This window comes from Onychomys torridus, chromosome 23 (assembly GCF_903995425.1).
Source record: "Onychomys torridus chromosome 23, mOncTor1.1, whole genome shotgun sequence".
In the NCBI taxonomy this organism is placed as follows: Eukaryota; Metazoa; Chordata; class Mammalia; order Rodentia; family Cricetidae; genus Onychomys; species Onychomys torridus.
In genome coordinates, this window is record NC_050465.1 from 21,393,291 (window position 1) to 21,413,397 (window position 20,107).

Here is a 20,107-nt window from a genome sequence, read left to right on the forward strand (position 1 = left end):
CACTGTCACCCACATCTTCACCCAAAATATTTGTCAAGTATGACAGAGGAAAACCATTTTGAAAGAGGTTAAAACTCACTCATGTAACTGAAGACAGGGGTGAGAGGTAGTGATTGTTACTGCCCAAAGCCCCAGGAACTACAGGACCCTAGGAGAGGCAGGAAGAGGCTTACAGTAGTAGGAAATGTTTGCGTTTGCTGGTGTCTACCAGGACCCTGAAATAGGAAAACCACGGAGCTTTATGGAAGGACCACAGCAGGGCTACCCAGGTCCTCTGAGGCCAGGCAGCTCCACACAAGGACTGTTATTCATGAGCAGGAAAAGCCCTTGCAATTTTAGGTCACCGTGCATCCATTTACAAAGTGTCACAGGTGAATAGTGAAGAGCCAACTCAATTGTGTGTTTTTCAGCTTTTGTGAAAATAATCCATCTATGGAGATGATAGCTGGCATTTCCCTGCAATCTCTCTTCCACCACCTTGGGACCCTACATCCCCTGGCTCCATCGTTCTCTTCGTCCAGCACCCCTCCGCCATGTCTAACTCTCCTGAGACTCCTGTCTGTTACACAATCCTTTCGCAGTTTGGTATAAAAATATCGTCCCACCAGACTGACTCTGCAGCTCTGGGGGTGAAATACTTATTCCATCTCAACTGAGCCGCCCCTCTGCATCATGTTAACCCACAGGGAGGGGCTGATCCCTCCACTTTCCTCCACTGCCTGCGCCAGCAGGGGGCTCCAAGACGACCCCCTGCTTCCTCTGGCTTTTCTCATGTCAAAAACAACAGTTGTCATTTCTTCCTCCCAAGGAATCCAAGTCTTACACAATCCATCTAAACATATGCAGACTTGTCCCTTTCTTAAAATATATATGTAGTCCATCTTCTGCATCTGTGTGTTCCACACAGACAGATCCAACCAACCAGGGGTATAAACAGTCCACCAAAAAAACATATTGCTGTCACCATGATTACAAAGACTAGATTTTTATGATTCATCCCTAAACAACATAAACAAAATAACTATTTATATAGTGACTATATTGTATTAGCCATTATGAATAGTGTCGAAATGATTTGAAGTATGCAGATGTGCTCACGTTCTATCAAAAGACTACCATTTTTATGTAAGAGACTTGAGCATCTGTGGACTTCAGTTTCTGTGGACATCCTGGAACTTCCTGGTAGGACATATACATACATATATACATACATACATACATACATAATACATACATACATACATACATACACACACATGTACATACATACATACATACATACATACATACATACATACATAGTATGTGTGTACATGTGTTACATACATGTATACAACTAGAATATGTGTAGGTATATCTATCCAGACCAATTGTATAAAATATACGGGGCTGGGGATTTAGCTCAGTGGTAGAGCGCTTGCCTAGCAAGGTCAAGGCCCTGGGTTCAGTCCTCAGCTCTGACAAAAAAATATATATATATTTCTAAATTACTGTCTATGCACACTGGTAGCACAGTTTCAGAAAATTAAGACCAAAGGAAAAGCAGGCAGTAAAAGGTACCAATGACAGTGAATGAAGCCAAAGATCCATCATTGGAGGGCACACTCCCCCAGCCTGGGGATGAACCAGGCAGCAATTAAGAGGTGTGCTGCACTCATGATGAAAATAATCTTTCAGAAGCCAGCCTCCTGGGCTGTGAAGCCTTGCAGTGCCAGCATCCTTATCCGCAGCAAGCCGTGATTGCCACGGCTTGGTATTCTCATCTCTATGTTCATTCCCTCACTCGGCATGCATCAGGCACCCATCCCGGCTCAGACATCCCACAGTGAACCAGACAGACAAGCCCCTCCCCGGTTCAACAGAACTTTCATTACAGAGGGGCATTAGAGAAAACTCGGACAGATGAGACAAAAAGAAACCATGAGCAAAGGCGGTAGGGGACACAAGAGGTGGCAACATCATTGCTTTGCTGTGGTCTGTGCTCTGCAAAACAACCTTGGGCATCCTGGGGGACTATAGTATACATTCATGTCTCCATCTCCAGAGCTCGGGACCCAGCCTGGACAAGGTGTGGTGCTGGGCATCTGGAGAGGAATGACTGAACGAAACAAGAAATGGACCCAGAAGACATGAACTGCTACATGAGGCTGTTAGCAGGTCATATGCTAACTTGAACCAGCCTTCCCCAGTATTTTTTCACTTCATCAGCATGCAGGGTGTTTTCCAAGGAAACACTCAGCTTCAATCTTATAACAAAGTCAAAAAGAAAGTCGTCAGGATTTACATTGCCATATGCAAATGAAATATTTTTTTCTAGACAACTTTGCTAGAATAATCACTCTCTAACATTCGAAAATATCTATACCTATATATAGATATGTATGTTGAATCATATTGGCTGAATAAAATATAGATATGTTATGCAAAAGAGCATGTGTATGTGTAGCAAATATCTATTTCCAGAGGGTTTTGTTGTTATTTTGAGACAGGGTCTTACTATGTAGCCTTGGATGGCCCAGGAGCTGGCTATGTAGATCAGGTTGGCCTTGAACTCATAGATATCTGCCTGCCTCAGCCTCCCAAGTGCTGAGTTTAAAAGGCATGAGCCACCACACCCACCTATTTATAGGGTTTTGATGGACAAACATAATATAACCCCAGCTTACTGGAAGAGAAAAAATTGGTGGGGGGGTAGTGTTTAATTCTGTAATAATACACTGCACTTGGACCCACTGAAGGGATTAATGGCCAGCTCACCTGAATAGAAACGATAGGAAATGAACTTAAAGTTCCAAAGCCTTTTACGTAAAAGGCCAGATAGCAAATATTTTTGGCTTTGCAAGCAACCTACAGCCTTGGTTCCATAATCTCCTTTCGCAGCTGTGTGTTTATGTGACTTGTTTTTTATTTGTCTACAATGAGAAAAAATATATACACATGTATACATATACATATACATATACATATACATATATATATGTATATATATATATGCCTTTTCCTCAGCTCCTGAGCCAAATAGCCTTCCACTGTTTATTGACTCCTGTCTTCCGACCCAAAAATGAGATGTAAGGAATCCCTAATTCCTAACAAACCCAAGTACTGTCCCCATGTTTCTGCATTACCTCTTTGAATCTCTCCAGCTCATTCTGGAGGGCCTGTCTGGATATCTCCACCTCAATCATCTGCTGCCGGAGAGTTTCATTGTCGTCTTCCGCCTTAGCACGCTTCTCCTCCACAGTCTCCAGTTCGTGGTGCAATCTGACAGACACGTCTTTGGCGACCTGCATTGGACATACGGGGTAAGCATCAGGATACAAAGTCTAGGGGGGATGCTAAGGGAATATTCAGCCAACCTCAGAGGAAGAGTCATTATCTTAGTCACAGCAAGAATGCAGGAAACAGGCGGCAGACCTGTATTTAACAAAAGAAAGTACTACACGCTGAGCACCCCTGACCCAAACAAAAAATCGTACATTTGAAGTGCTCTAAAATCTGAACCCCTTTCAGACATAAATACTTTGAATAACAAATACAGTCTTAATGTTTCTATTGCTGTGATAAAACACTGTGACCAAAGGCAGCTTGGGGACAAAAGGGTGTATTTCACTTATAATCCCACATTACAGGGCAGGAACTCAAGGCAGGGACCTGGAAGAAGGAGCTGAAGCAGGCATGGAGGAGTGCTGATTATTGGCTTGTTCCACATGGCTTGCTCAGCCTGCTTTCATATACCACCCAGGACCACCTGCCCAGGGGTGGCACTACCCACAATGGGCTGGGCCCATCATCAATCCAGAAAAGGTCCTCCAGGCTTGCCTATAAGGCCCGTCTTATGGAGGCATTTTCTCAATTGACAGTCCCGCTTCTCAGATGTGTCTAGCTTGTGTCAAATTGACAAAACCCTATGCAGCACAGATACTCAGTGTATACTTTAAAACAGGAAACTACATTATAAAGGAGAAGATGGCTTTCATCATGACAAAGCCACCCTGGATAGGGCTGTTTCCTCCTGGAGTATCAGCAATAATGCCAGTTCTCCTTACACAAATATGCTTCCTGTCAATCAAATCAATAGTAAACCTAAAACTGCCTGGCTGTGGTGGGGAATGCCTTTAATCCTAGCACCCGGGAGGCAGAAGAAGGCAGAGGATCTCTGTGAGTTCAAGAGTGAGTTCCAGGACAGGCTACAAAGCTACACAGAGAAAAACCCTTTCTTGAAGAACCAAAAACTAAAACCAACAAAAAAAAATAAAACTTCTGTATGAGTAGATGGTCCATATAGTCAAGTTTTTAAAGATATCTTCTGTGGCTCTTGTGTGGTTTAGAACCTTGCAATGTTCAAAGCAATTAAACTCTTTCACTTTATGTTTTTAAAGTTTATTCATTTTATGTGTGTGAGTGTTTTGCCTGCATGTGCCCAGGGAGGCCAGGAGCTAATGCCAGATTCCCTAGGACTGGAGTTGTAGATGGTTGTGAGCCACCAACCATGTGAGCACTGGGAATGGAACCCGGGTCCTCTGCAAGAGCAGCCAGTGCTCTTAACTACTGAGCCTTCTCTCCAGCCCAAAGCTCCTTTACTTTCTAACAGCAAGTGAGGAAAGAGTGAAGGACAACTATAAATCAGCTGGGCTGTGGTGGCACATGCCTTTAGTCCCAGCACGTGGGTGAAGCAAGGCAGATCTCTGTGAGTTCCAGGCCAGCCTGGGCTACTGAGTGAGTTCCAGGACAGGCACCAAAGCTACACAGAGAAACCCTGTCTTGGGGGAGACAACTATAAATCACCCTCTCTCACACTGACTAGAATTCCATTAGTGGCTGGTAACGGACAGAAGCAAAGATTATTCCCGACATCAGGAAAGCCAGATGAGACTTCTTCACACTCTCAGAACCTGAGATGTTCTCTATAATCTGCATCTAGATAAATGACTGGATGATGAGGTCATGACCAATTTGCGGTCCAGAGAGTGAGCTCAGTCCCACCTTCAACAAGTAAGTGGTTTTCATTCTTTCTTGATCTCTTTTAACATATTTAATTTTATTTTATGTGTCCAGGTATTTGCCTACATATGTCTGTATGTTACATTCATTCCTGTGCCCTCTGAGACCAAAGAGGACATTGTATGTTATGGAACCAGTTACAAATGTTTGTGAACCACCATGTGGATGCTGGGAATTGACCCAGGTCCTCTGCAAGAGCAGCAGGTAAAACATATTGGGTGGGTGGGTGTCTGGAGTTACCACTTCAGATTTCTAGGAATGGGATGCCGAGGGAGCTCACTCACCTTCAAGTCTTGCTCCAGGCTTCTGATAAGTTCCCCATCCACCTGCCCAGTTTCCGCCACTTTCAGACTTTTCTGCTCAGCCTTCCTGAGTCGGTACTGCAGGATCCTGCAGTTCTTGTTAGCACGGTCCAGCTCTCTCCGGAGCTCCTGCAGCTGATAACCGTCCTCTTCCAGATAGCTGTCCCTCATCTCTTCCATCTCTGCACGGAGTTCATCCAGCTCGTCCTAGGAATCCAGACACCGAAGGTGAGTCAGACCCTAGCAGGAGTTAGCTAGAAGGATGTAGCTCTCTTCATCCACCCGCCCACCCCACTCCACCCAATACACTAAATGTCAAATGGCTACATGGACCCATCAGCCCGTGGCCATGCCAGATAAACCAGGAAGGGACCAGTGAAAATTCTCACATGAGATGATAATGTCACCAAGTACTCTTCTAAACTAAAAATCTAAAATCTCCTTACAGCTTCTAGAATTTACTCTGTTTCCCTTTATTTCCTTACATAACCAGAAGTGGAACCAGCTTTAAAAATAACTAAGCCTTCAGATTCAAGCCAAAGGCACAATCTAGGAACTAAGATGAGGCAGACAGACCTTCCCCCTTCGATGGACATCAAGTTTAGTAGGATAATAACTGCTGAATGCCTTGGAATTACAGCAAACCTGCGGATGTCTCTGAAATTGTATTCTATGATACAAAAGTCAGCACTCAATGATTATCTAAGTGAGAAGCATTTTCCACTATTTCAAACGTACACCGAATTTAGTTTAGTTTTGTTTTGTTTTTCTCCCAATCTCCTATTCTGCATTTCCCATAACTCCCGTTTTTTACTATAAGGATAAACACTCTCTGAATGCAAACACATTACATAAAATGATCTGGGCCCACCGCTCTACACGGAGCTCTGGCCTTGGGCCCCTGCACAGATCAGTCTGACTATCAAAATGAAATCATACTGTTTCCCATGCCACCAAACAAAACTGTGTTGTTATGTGACCTTCGGAAAAATCAGGATGTCCCAAACAGGCCAGTCTCAATGCCATGGTAACAAACTCCCGGGTGCTTTCATCTACATCAGGAGGAGAGTAACCTGCAGTAACCCGAGCAAAAGCTGCTATTTTCCTCGGGTTCCGTCTCCGTGGTCCCATCTTGCAGTCTCTTTGAAACACCCAATCTGCTCTCTGTTCTTTGTTTCTGCTTCCTTCAGTCTTTCTGTCTATAAAATCAACCTCAGCCCGAGGAACTCTAGAATCTTAAGGAATGAGGTGAGCACGAGTCTAGAATTGCAAATAAACCATTTCCTTATCTGAGGCTTCGCCCCTGGCTCCCAGCTTCCCTCCCCACCCTACAGCCCACACTCCAGGAAGTATGATCATCATCTCAGGGGGTGACTCTCCTCCCAGGCTCCCAAATCCCAATCCTAATTCAGGTTTGGGCCTCAATCCTAAACATAAACAAATCCTTCCAAGGCTCCAAGCTTCCTAGCAGGCCTCCAAATCCCTGGAGGCCTATTCTACAGCTTCAGAGTTAACCTTTAGCATATAAATTCGATGATTCCTCACTACCAAACCCTTCAGGACTTCTTTTCTTTCTCAAAGTCCTGCCCAACACCCCTTCCCACCACACTGGGCCTACAGGCTCCTCAGGGCCTGTGGACCTCACCTGCCTTTCCTCCCTCCTAGAAATGTTCCTGCCTAGAAAAGTGTAAGGCACATGGGTTAGGGCCCCCTGACCAGCCCCAGGGCGTCTGTCTCTGTCTCTCTCTTGTCTCCTTCTATCATCATTTAGTATTATAGATGTTTTTGGTTTTGTTTTTCACGTTTTTCAACCTACCATGAAACTGAGCTCTGAAGGCCTTGAAACCTTGTCCACTGGCCCTTACCCAGGGCAGCATAAGGCACACAGCGGGCTCTCAGAAAAACATCCGTGAGATGAACACACAGGAACATCAACACATAGAAAAGACCCAATCTTCTGAACTCTCTGATCTTGAGGCCTAGTCAAGAAACGCCCCCCCCCCCAAACCGGTAAATGTGACGCAGTATACGGAATACATATTCTTTCGACTATGAATTATTTCAAGAAAGAGAAGTTCAAGAAGAACATTAAGGACTGCATTCTAGAAATTGTCATAATTCATTTAACACTTGGTGATTCAAATGCCTACAGAGTAAGGAGCACTCAGCTACTCCAATTATTTATTTTGTGCAATTAATACTGAGGCTGAAGAAAAATAGGAAACTCTCACCCACACTTGAGTGTCCTCAATAGCTCTTTTTTGCCCTGCTATTCAGATTGTTCCAGGGTTGGGGGGGGGGGAGGCGCGTTCTCCCCACCCTCCCTAATCCTGATTTGTTCTTAAAACGGGATTTTCTTACAATAAAGGACATGTTTCCCAACCTCTGAGCCTCGGTTTGACAAGACCCTGAACAGAAAGAAATATCCTTTAAAAATCGAGATTATCTTGGGTCAAGAGGAGGTAAAGGAAACACGAGGAAATACCGGTGGGAATGCTTGAAGGAGGGGCTCTCCAGTCAACCTCAGCTACACATAACCGTTTAGAACACAAATGTGGGAGCCCATCCCCCTAATCCCAGCTTGCAGCTTCCTACTATCCTGATCAACAGGATCCCTGTGGTTTGCCGGCCAGCTAATCTAACCAAATCAGTGAGTTCCGGATTCAATACAAAATAATAAAGTGAAAATCAATTGTCAACCTCTGGAATCCACAGGAACACACATACATGTATATGCCTGTCTGAACACACACATGCAGTGCACACACAAAAATACCACATACACACATACAAACACACACACAGAAACCTTCACCCACTTTCTAATGCAAAAAAAAAACAAAAAAAACAAAAAAAAACAAAAAAAAAACACCTCACCCTCTTACAGACTGTTTTATGTTAACATTGAAAATATCACTATAAATCTCAACTATTTTGCTGGGTGTGATGGCACATGCCTTTAATCCCACTGCTCAGGAGGGCAGGGATGAAAGGGCCACAGTCTACATCAGGGGTTTTCAACCTGTGGGTCAGGACCTCTTTAGGGTTGCCTAGAACCACTGGAAAACACAGATATTTGCATTATGATTCATAATCATAGCAAAATGACAGTTATGAAGTGGCAATGAAAATAATTTTATGGTTGGGGGGTCAGCACTACATGAGGAATGGTATTAAGGGGTTGCAGCCTTAGAAAGGCTGAGAACCCCCACTGGTCTACATGCATAGTGAGTCCATTCTTGAAAAGTGACTGCAAGTTGGGACCATAAACAAACAAACAAACAAACAAGACCAAGGCATTAATGCCTGGAATTATCTGTTCTGTTCTTTAAACGGTTCTCCGATCTAAAAATGTTCCTTAGTTTGCACACGTAGCAGTGAGGGAACCTCGTCCGCTCTACTGCTGGCTCTGCCTGAGACATGAGTAAATGTCTGCCGCCGTGACCAGCTCCAGACAGTCTCAGATGCTCCTTCACCTCTGTGAATGAAAATCCCTGGAAAGAAGCTGCGTCTGGTGTGAACAAAACTCCTTGAAGGAGGCTGTGTCTGCAGAGACTGGCGGACAGGCTGGAGTTTCAGTATGGTGGGGAGATTAGGATTTTGTAGGTTCAGAGGCTGATTACTTTATCTTGGGCTAGTGCTAGCCTTTTAGGACAGCCATGGCTTGTCCCATTCTGAACTAGCACCTCATGATAATAAAAGAGCTAAGCACCCTGGGCCTATAGAGCTGCCCGATCGCTGTACCTGCCTCTCTGGTACACCCACCAGTGCGTTGTAAAGTTGCCTTACATAGGACTTTCTTTGTACGGCGAAACTCTAAAAACCTTGTGAAACTGGAATTTGGAGTGACCCAAATCTATGCTCCTCCTGGGCCATGGTCACTCAAAACGGCTCCAGAACAAACTATTTCTTATTCTCTTTAAGGGGAGAGCAATGATTTTTTTTTATGCCGACACCTCCAAATCACTGAACAGATAATTTTATTCTGGGCACAAATAACTACCAACATGAGTAGAACTGAAAACTATAGAGAGGCCAGAATTATTTTTCATTTCAGTCATTGTTTCTATAAACTCATGTTTTACATAAGTTTCTGAAACAGAAGACATCCTAGACTATGAACTTTACCCTCGTTGCTAACCCTAAAATAAACCTCCATTTTAGAGACAAAGAAACCAAACTGAGGCCAGGCCCTGTAATCTGTCTCAGAGCTAATGAAGGAGAGTTGACTGCCAACATGGCTGTCTACTACCACAGACACTCCAGCTTCTAGTAAATACAACAAAGTAGCTGTTACAAGCAGGGCAGACGAACAGTCACAAACCTACAATTGTACTTTTTAAAAACCCAACACCCATGTAAACTAAGAAAAGTTGCCTGGCATTTAGGGCCTGAGCGTGGACGGCACACGCACACATCCATTAGAGCAACTGGTACTCAAGAAAACCCCGCAGCAGCTAGAAGAGGTGCAAAGATTCTCATCCCACAAGCCAGGAACCTGAGAGTTCAAATGTCTTCCTGCCATAGCAGGCCTGACTCAAAGGCAAACTGAAGCTGGTGTTTCAACTCTTTCCACGGCCTGGAAAGATGTGATCTTCAGGTCTCGTGAAAGTTACCACAGAGGGCATCAGCCGCTTGAAACACGAAAGGAATGATTACTTGGACCAGGGTCCTAGTGGATTGTGATTTTTCAAACCAACACTACATTACATTAACTTACTGAGGACATGCTAAACTTCAGAAGACAGTGTGTTCCTGACCATTAAGGCGTCTGTCATTTTTTTAACTTTTAAGAATATCAAGCCAGGCGGTGGCGGCGCACGCCTTTAGTCCCAGCACTTGGGAGGCAGAGCCAGGCGGATCTCTGTGAGTTCAAAGCCAGCCTGGTCTACAGAGTGAGTTCCAGGAAAAGGTGCAAAGCAGAGAAACCCTGTCTTGAAAAACATAGCAAAAACAAAACAAAAAAAAGAATATCAAACACAGCAGAACATGCAGCATTTCTGGCAGATATAATTTCAAGACAATAAGTAAAGTGGAAGATGCTGATGTGCCCCTGCCACGTTTCTTTGATTAGGATTTACTATATTTTTATTTGTGTGTATGGACCTGCAGGAATTTATGTGAACCATGTGTGTGCAGTTGCCCTTAGAGGACAGATAGCATGGGATCTGTGGTAAGCCGCCCTGTGGGTGCTGGCAATGGAACCTAGGTCCTCTGCAGGAGCAGTGAATGCTCTCAACCACTGAGACAGCTCTCCAGCACCCTGATGTCCTTTTACACATAGGACTTATAAGGGGGAGAAAAAAACACTGTCTTTAGTCAATAGGGTTTTTTTGTTTTTTGGGTTTGTTTTTTTTTTTTAGCATTAGACTGGATATATTTAAATATTAGGTCATTATCTCATGGAAAAACTATTTTAGTTTGTAACTATGTTTTTATGACATAGTTTGATCTGTAAAAAAAATAAATTACTTTGTATTTATTCTTGGGGGGGTATACACCACATACTCAAGGAAGTCAAGAGAATTAACTTTCAGAAATTGGTTCTCTCCTTCCACCAGGTGGGTGGCAGGCATCACACCCAGGTTTGGCAACAACGGAGATTACCCACTAAGCCACCTCCCTGTCCATTAACTATATTTTAAAAATATTTTTTATATAATTTATTTAGTTTTACTTTGTTTGCATTGGTGCATTACCTGCATGTATGTCTATGTGAGGGTGTCAGATCTTGGAGTTATAAGACAGTTGTGAGCCGCCATGTGGGTGCTGGGAATTGAACTCAGGTCCTCTGTAAGAGCAGTCAGAGCCTCCAACGGCTGAGCCATCTCTCCAGCCCTAAAATACTTTATATAAAATGGATTCTTGAGGTTGTGTGAAGCTGTCCAACGTTTCTTTCCCCCTTGCTACAGAGAACGAATCAAGACATCAAATTGTAAAAGATTTGGATGTCATGTGTGCAAGTGAGTAAAACAACAACTTCATCCATAACAACCAAATCCAGGATTTCTTGGTATAATTACCCAAAACTCTAGCTCATACTAACGATTATGTTCAAATCTCATTTAATCAAAGATTAATGGCATGAAAATGCCATAATGAAATTTTCCATCTATCACTTTGTACCTGAACTTTAGAAAAAGATCAGTAACTATTCCTACGTTAATGATTCCTTGTAAACAGACCTAGTGGGGACACTCACTCCCGTCCTTTGGCTACTGTTGCAATATCTCTCTCTTCTGGGAGTTTAGGGCAGAAACTGCTGTCTTTTGTCAGAGAGGAATAATCCGCCTCATTTCCTTTGGGACAATGGAAATGTTCTGTGCAGAGGACCAGCTGTAGCTGAGCAGGCAAGGGACTGCTACTATTGTTTACCAAGTGACAGTCCAGCCAGCAGCTGAGTGGCCACTGTCCGGGACCACAACATCTTGCCACCTAAGATTAGCATATTAATGCTTTCATGGCTGAATAAAGAATGCCTATGTGAAGCAGAATGTCAGCGAAGATTAAAGAATACTATCCATGTTCACAAAACCCCTCCCCCAAAAGTAAAAGGACGGGGGTGGGGTGGGGCGGGGGAGGGAGCTGACCCTCCAGAGGCTAAGATGCCAGTTCCTGTCCACACCAACACCCTACCCTCGGGCCATGCTGTGCACCTGCCAAATGGAAACCATGTCAGCCTGAAACTAAAAATCTCCCCCAAACCTGCAGGATGTTCTTAGTGCCAAGTCTGTGCTTAATGTACAGTGGACAGGGATTCAATCCACATCACCTCCCCAAAACCTATAATCTCAATGATCTCTCTTAAGAAATCACTCCTTCCAAGAAGCCAGTTCTATGCCTTCATTTTCTTTTCAGTAAAAGTGCTTCTTAGAAAATGACTGAGAAGTCAGAGGAGAGAGCCTCAGCCCTTCTTCCCTAACACTGGGCCACCAAGCAGGGCAGGACATGGGGATGGAGTGTCCCCTGTCCGGGGGCAGGTTGTGAGTCCACCACAGTAAAAAGTAAGACTGCTTAAGAGCATTTTCAAAACCTGCCCATGAACTCGGCAACTACCTCGTGAAAAGCCCGTAGAAATGGAACGCATAATTAATATGTTGACAATGGGCGGCCCTGCTTGTCTGATTGTCCCAGAGCACTCAAGCAAAATGCCAGGCAGGGGGGAACCAAGCCAATGTTTTGTGAAGTCTCTCCTCAGCATTAAGAAACTTGTCTGGGTTTGTCTAAGAAAGACCCAAAGGCGTTGGATACCTATGCCGGCCTTAATTTCTGAATATTATCTGTGAGTTCATCAGGGGTCAAAGGACACATCAGGTGTGTTTCTGCTTGTATTTGCATGCAAAGGCAAGGCACCTGGACTGAGGTATTCTGCTTTTTTCCATCTAATTATCTAGTGCCCTTTGAAGAACAGACATAGGGTCAGAGATGACCCTCCATGCTCCACACAGCAGAAGAGAGAGAGAACGTGTATTAAACCAAGACATGCATTTTAAAGTTCCTTACCAAGGAGACATCCTCTAAGAATGTTGACTTTATTTACTTATTCCAGACATATCAGTCAATTCTGAAAGTTCTGCACCGCAATGTAACAACAGTTCTCTCTCTTTCAGAAAATAATGCAAAGGCCGTGCCGTGGTGGCCCACGTCTTTAATCCCAGCACTTGGGAGGCAGAGCCAGGCGGATTTCTGTGAGTTTGAGGCCAGCCTGGGCTATAGAGTTCCAGGAAAGACTCCGAAGCTACACAGTGAAACCCTGTCAGAAAGAAAAGAAAAGGAAGAAAGGAGGAGAAGAGAAGAGAAGAGAAGAGAAGAGAAGAGAAGAGAAGAGAAGAGAAGAGAAGAGAAAAAAGAATGTAATGCTTCAAGGAGTCATAACCATCCAAAACCTACACACATAAAATCTCTGCACAAAATTTCTTATTAGAGAACACTGGTGTGGACAGATGCTGTGACCTCAGGAGCTCTGTGCACAGATTATTCTACCATGGTAGGGGGAGGAGGACAAGATACCCCAGTGTGGCATCAGTAAGCAAAAGGCAAAATTAAGTTTATAATGTACACATTCTAGCTATGATGTGCAAAAAAAGCGAACGACTATGGCCCACACTTCACGAGGCCACTGCTGCCCAATTTCTATGCAATTTCTACACAAGGGGCCAGGCTCATGGACCATAAGTAAGTCCATTAGGAATCTTACTCTTTCGAAAATTGAATTACTGTAACATAAGCTCCTGAAGGACCCAGCATACACATGGCATATACATACACAGGCAATTATTCTGGCTTCCTGCTGTCCTTCAGACACCTTCTAACCAATTCTTCCCCCTGCTATCCAAGGAAAGGCGGAAGGATGGACTCCACAGACTCAGAAAACGGACGGCCAGGACACTTGCTCCCTGGGAAGCAGCACTGAACACTCCTTGCAAATCAAATGTTAGTTACCAGTGGGGTTTCTGTGGCCCTTCAAACACAGGCCAGTGAGACATACTCATTATGGGCCTTTCACCTGAGAAGAAAACAGAGGTCCCCTGGGAAAGTTTAAAATAAATAAATAGCTCCGAGGCAGTGCATGGTATATGCCAGCTTTGCTAGCAGGTGGGGTGCAGCCTGGTGTGCAGGCTCTGGAGAGCACCACTGGAGAGAAGGGAGCACCACTTTTTTGGCAGGGTAACCCTGGGCAAGATGCAAGTGTCTGATAGCTAGCATCCTGACAGTGGAACTGGACTTGTGATAAACATACCAGCAGCAGGGTCTGGAGGGTGCAGGGCAGTAGTATAGATCTTGCTTAGCATGTTCGGGGGAGGGGGTCCCCCCAGTTCTACACCTACCATGATGGGGCGTGGAGGATGTGGGCAAAATCCAGTCCATGTTATGAAGGTCCAGTGAAATGTCAGGTCCACATAAATCAGACTCCAAGGTCAGCCAGCTGTTTTCATCCACTGGGGATCTAATCATGTGTTTAAAATCAAGTAAGCAGGCAAGGTAAATAAAGCGTTATCCAAGAATTAACTTAGAAATGAGGTCTAAGTTGCCTGCTGGAAGATCCAGGATGCTGTGACAAACAGTTTCTTTAAAGAAAACTCCATTTTATGCTGCTCAGCAGTTTTAATTTGGATGCCTGTGATCTGATCAGAACTACTTACTGCAGGTCATAGGCCGTGGGTTAAGTTTACAGCAGGGACTTGCTTTCTCGACCTGCGGGACCTTGTGCTCACTAGGCATCTATCTGCACAGTGCTACTTTCACGAGAGGTGCACCACATAGCTAGCTGCCTTTTCTGTCCACACCTTTGCAATGCACTCTGCTACCTATTACATAAGAGCCAGACACAAATGCAAATACCTTACTGGAAGCGTCCTGAAGTGCTCAGTTCTGGCTTCTGCCTGCCTTGCATCACATATGCTAACCTAACCACTGGACTCAAGAGTAACTTCTGATGTGGGTCCGGGGGACCCAGAGTGAAGGTGTTAATTCCATCTTGAACTACCCTCCCCTTTAAAACCTGAACCTCCATCCCAGCCTCAGGCAGGCAGGTTCAACACCTGCTAACAAATCACACCACCCACTGGATATAGCAGAGGCCGCCTGGCTCTGTGGAGAACCTTCAACATCTTAACAGAGGAGTGAAGAGATTTATGCTCTTGGACCTGAGGATTACCTCAAACTAGGTCACTTTCACTGCCACCCCCCCTTTGTCTTCTCTTACCAAATCACCTCAGCTGTCTTTAACTCACCACCACCACCCCCCCAACACTGTTAAAACCCTCTGCTCTGCAGGCCAGCCCTGGAGAGAAGGTGGAAGCTGATTATCTATCCCAGTGCTAACAAGGCAAGACCATGGCTACCAGGCCCCAGTGGATAACACTGGGAGTGTGAGAGGCTGCAGTTCCTTGGAAAGAGCTGGTGTGTCCTTTTCTGACACAGGTTTTGAAAACCTCCTTGTGGTCACTTACAAAGGGCTGCTCCCCAAAATATTACTGTCCCCGAACACAGGCCACAAGTTCAAAGCGTTTCTTCCGAATTTAAAAGGTGTTTATCACTAAAAGGACCAGCCCCCTCTGCTATACCCCGAAGACTTCGAGGACAGCAGGTAGGGGCCCAGCTTTTTCTGAACTCACAGGACGAGCTGCGGGTTAAGTCTTGCACAAGGAAACCATACCACACACAAATGCACATGTAGGGTCACAGCTAGGCATCTAGATAACCCTCAACAGGTGACAGTGTAGGGATCAATGCACTCAAAACGACTTATAGCCAGTCAAAAGGCATCAGCGAAGGCACGCACGAGCAAAGAGGGAAAAAAAGCAAAAAACCGGACCTACAGGTCCTCTCACAAGTTTGGGGTTAAGTTACCAGAACCTAGTGGATTTGGGGAGCAGTAGAGGTGCAAAGTAGAAGAGGTAAGGTGTTAATCACACACACACACACACACACCCGACTGGGCTCGCCGGACCTGAGGGCAGCCAGAGGATCGGGGTCGGCCTCTGAGACACCTGCCGCCCCAGAGGCCACTCACCTTGAGGTAGTCATTTTCCGAACGCAGTTCCTCCATCTCCCTCAGCAACTCTTCTTCCTCAGCCACCACCAGGAGCCGGGGCTGCTCGCCCAAGTTAGGCTCCCTGGGCGTCCCGAGAATCGTCCGCCCCGGTGGCGTTCGGCCCCCAACATCCTCCACCGAACCGGGTCCCGGGGGACCCTGAGGGGGCCCCTCCTGGGCTGCTTCGGCCCCCGAGACTGGCACCAGCGGCAGGGGGCGCCGTGAGCAGCGCGGGGGACTCAGGGCTGCCCGGTGGTGGCCCGCGGGCTCCGGAGGTCTGGGTGGGTGCTCCGCGCAGGGGCTCCCGGTCGCTGGAACCGGTACCCGACTCGGCGTCGCTGCTGGCGGCGGGGAGCAGACGCTGCTCATCAGACAAGGGTTCGGAGGCGCAGTCGGAGAGATCCGAGCTGCTGTCCGTGTGGCTGATACGCGAGCCGGCCACCGAGGTCACCGAGAGGGTCACGGCGGGGACCCGGGCAACGGGAACCGGGGGCCGGACGGTGCGAGCTGGAGGAGTCCCGGGGCTGCGCTTGGCTTTGCGGCCCTTCGCGACGGCAGGCGGCGGCTCGGCCCCAGCCGGCCTCCCGACCCGGGACGGGGGTTCCGCGGGCCCCGCGCGCGCCGCCCTCCTGGTCCCCGGGGCGGCCTTGGCGCCACCCGCCGACCTGGCTCCGGCGCCCGGCGGCGGCTTGTCCTTCGCGCCCGGGACTACGCCGCTGCGTCGGGAGAGGCGACCGGGTGCGGCCGGGGGCCCGGGCGACGGCGGCGCCTTCCCGGCGAGGTTGGGCGAGCGAGGAGCGGCGGGAGTCGGGGCGCGGGCCGCAGAGGGGGTGGCCGTGGCGGGCCGCGTGTGCAGATCCTTGAGGAAAGGTCTGGCGGGCGAGGGTGCGCGGTGCAGCCGCCTCCTCTCGGCCAGCGGGTGCAGGTGGTGGTGGCGGTGATGCTGGCCGGCTGGCTGCGGCTTGGAGTCCGGGGCGCCGCCGCCCGCGGGGCCGTTCAGTGTCTCCATGGCCCGGGCGGCGGCCGCGATCCGCAGCTCAGGCGGCAGATGCTCCGGGCGGCGGCGGTGGTGGCGTGCAGCCTCCCCGCGCGCCGGGTCATCACTGACCCCCTGCCCCGCCCGGCGTGCGCCCCGCGTTGCCGCCGTCCCCCTCCCCCTCACTCGGCAGACCCGGGCGGGGAGTTCGTCTCCCCACGTTCAGGTCAACGGCGCTCGGCTTCTCCTCCTGGCACAGCCTCCGCGGCTGCTCGCATCCCTTGCACCGTGCGAGCGTTGGGAGCTCTGGGGCAGCCGCGGCCCTGGCACCAAAAAAAACAAAAAAAAAAACAAAACAAAAAAACAAAAAAAAAACACTTGTCTGGCGGCGGCGCGCGCCGGGCTCCTGCGTTCCGCTCCCCGCCCACTGGCAGTCCGCGGGGACCGGCAGCCACGGCTTCTGCCCGGCGGCTCAGGCGGAGAGAAGCTGCACGCGCGTTCCCCGCTCCGTCTCCAACCCCGGCGCGCACGCCCCGCCCCCTGCCAGCCAGCCGGGGAGGGGGCGGGGCGGGCTGGAGGGCGGGGCGGGCTGGAGGGCGGGGCGGGCTGGGGGCGGGCTGGAGGGCGGGGCGGGCTGGAGGGCGGGGCGGGCTGGAGGGCGGGGCGGGCTGGAGGGCGGGGCGGGCTGGAGGGCGGGGCGGGCTGGAGGGCGGGGCCGGGGCTCTGGGGACGCAGAGCCCGCGTGCCCACGCGCCCTCGCCTCCGAGGACCGCTTTTTGCCTTTGGATATCCTGGGGACACCACCCAGAGCCGGCTAGGGAGGGAAGGCGTTGGGGTGAAGGGACGGAAGAGGGCGAGCATCGGCCACTTGGGGACACTGAAGGTGCGAGCGGTGTGGAGGGCCCCCTCTGCAATGGGTGCCAGCTTTCTCTCCTTTCGGCCCAGCCCCCTCTGCCCCTCTCCTCCTCATCAGTTCGCTCCCCCAGAGCTTCTTTAAGGATCGCTGGGTGCCGGATGCAGCGTCAAGCCCGGCACAGCGCTCCACAGTTGGCACCCCCAGTGGCCTGGGCAGCTCCGAGAAGGAGGAGCCGCTGTAGAAATCGGAGAAGCGGTTCGCCAAGATTAGGGTCTGAAAGGGAGCTCACATTTATAGTTCCTGCGGCCTTGAGCCAGGCGCTGCTGATGCACGCTTTATCGTCCTAGTAACAGTCCCGAATTGGAAACCCTGTCTGCCGAGTGAGACAGGGGCGCAAGGAGGTGAAGCCGCTTGTCTGAACTCCGTGGCTGACCTGGGATTCAAACCCAGGTCTGCAGGAGTCTTGGCCAAATACATTCGCCTTAGAGCACCAAGGAACCTGAGTACAGTCTCCGCCCCGCCGGCGAGACGCTTGACCTTGTGAGTCTCGGATTCCTTCCTCACCTGTAGAATCAGAATACCGAATCTGGATGTATTCCGATTAAATGAGGAAAAAAAATAGGAGAAAAGTGCTTTTGACAGATAGTGAGCGTGGTTCTTGTCCCAGGCTTTGGATGGGCAATAGAAGTACCGAGGACAAGCTTAAATCGTCCTTTCTCTAGCCTTGGCGTTTGGGAAGCAGGGGGAATCCTGTGTTTTCCTGAAAGGGGCCAGTCCACAGCGCGGGCGTAAGGAGGGCAAGGCTCAGAGATAAGGCTCAGAGATAAGGCTGTGGAGGGCAGAGGGAAGGATGCTGAGCCTGATTCATCTTTGCTGAGGAAGAACCCGGAGCAGCAGATGGGGCAGAAGGTAAGTGGGGCGGCTGTGGCATAGAGAAGAGAGTCTGTGATCTTAACGATAGAATGGCCCTACTTAGCGGGAACCCCGTCCGAAGCTGCAGGAGAAGCTGGTTTGTTTTTTGTTTTTTGTTTTGTTTTGTTTTTTGTTTTGTTGTTGTTTTTTGTTTTTTAAGTATAAATCTGGAGAGCTATGCTCCGAGAAGATACCAGGTCTTGGGGCTCAGACCCGATTGACACCTCATCCACTCTGCTGCACTGACAGGCCTGGGCTTTTCTGGAAATCTTTTGAAAGTGAGACACACCGAATATAATCCGTACTGAGTAGCCTTTGAGTCCGTATTCCTGAGTTAGTTCGATTGTGGGCCAGGAGAGAGAATAGAGGCCGGCCGCCACGCTTGATTAACCGTGTCCACTAGAGGGCGCTCCAGTGTTCCCCCTTCAGTACCAAAGTGGCCACTCCAGTCAGTCCCTTGCAGGTGACCCAGAACTCCCACATTCCTGAAGAATTATGCCCAGGACTCTACTAAGCACAGCATACCACCTCTTCAGACTATACATAGCCACGAAAAAATCCACCCAAAAGTGTTGTCTTCCAAAAACCTCCACAAGGCTGGTACCCAACTTCCTCTTCCTTTAGAGATGACGGGTTAGGGTGATGCTGCTGCTGCACCTGGCCTGGGGCACTAGGTGATGTTTTGTTTCCCTGTTTTCTGTGAGTTGAAAGAGTTAGGTGGTGGTTGGGCTGCTGAGATGGCTCACTGGAAACGTGTTTGCATTGCAAGCATGTGGACTGGAGTTCCAACCCCCATCCCCAGGTAAAAAGCAGAGAACGTCTGTAGTTTCCTTTAACTCTTGGAGGGAATGGATCTGATAGATCCCAGGAGCTTACTGGCCAGCCAGCCAAGCAGAAACAAATGTTCTCTGGGCTCTCAAGAAAGTGAAGCAGAGAGAAAGAGTGAAAGACAACTGTCCTCCATACATACATGTGCATTCTGGGATGCACACTATACATACAACACACCACACATGCACACACCCACATGCAGGCAAGTGTGTGCAGGTGCACACACACACACACACACACACACACACACACACACACACACACGGTTCTGCTGCCTGTGGGCAAGAAAAAAGTCGACTGTAATTTGAAAAGAGACTTTTTTTCTGTTATCAAGTTAGTCTAAAGATCCATGGTTTATAATTTAAAGGAAACTTATATTCCTCATTCTGTAGAACAGCCACCAAACAAGATGTGCCTGTGCCTGGTTGGTCCCTTTGCCCTCAGATGTAGACCTTTCCTCAGCCCCTCATGTGGAAGTGATGAACCAGACAGCCTCCATCTTAGGCTGCAAAGCCATCTTACAGTAAAGACAAATTAGGTTCAGTCCTGTTTGTGATTAAATCTGTTTCTCAAGGATCAGGAATCCTCTGCTCCACCTGTAACCTTAACTACAAAATGTCCTGTGCTGCCTGTTCCAGGAAATAGCAACCCTACTTTTGTTTCAAAAGCTTGTTATGACCACCTGTTGTTAC

The 20,107-nt window shown here is 48.2% G+C and overlaps 1 protein-coding gene across 1 annotated transcript in view; it reads right to left on the minus strand.

The window, feature by feature from the left end:
- Mtcl1 (microtubule crosslinking factor 1) overlaps positions 1 to 17,154 on the minus strand; it is a 119,388-nt gene extending 102,234 nt beyond the window's left edge. The window contains 4 exon segments of the mRNA XM_036172916.1: positions 3,126 to 3,284; positions 5,286 to 5,510; positions 15,820 to 15,993; positions 15,995 to 17,154. Of these exon segments, the coding sequence (XP_036028809.1) occupies positions 3,126 to 3,284; positions 5,286 to 5,510; positions 15,820 to 15,993; positions 15,995 to 16,849 (1,413 nt within the window). The 5' untranslated portion in view covers positions 16,850 to 17,154.
- Between the last annotated feature and the right edge of the window lie 2,953 nt (positions 17,155 to 20,107).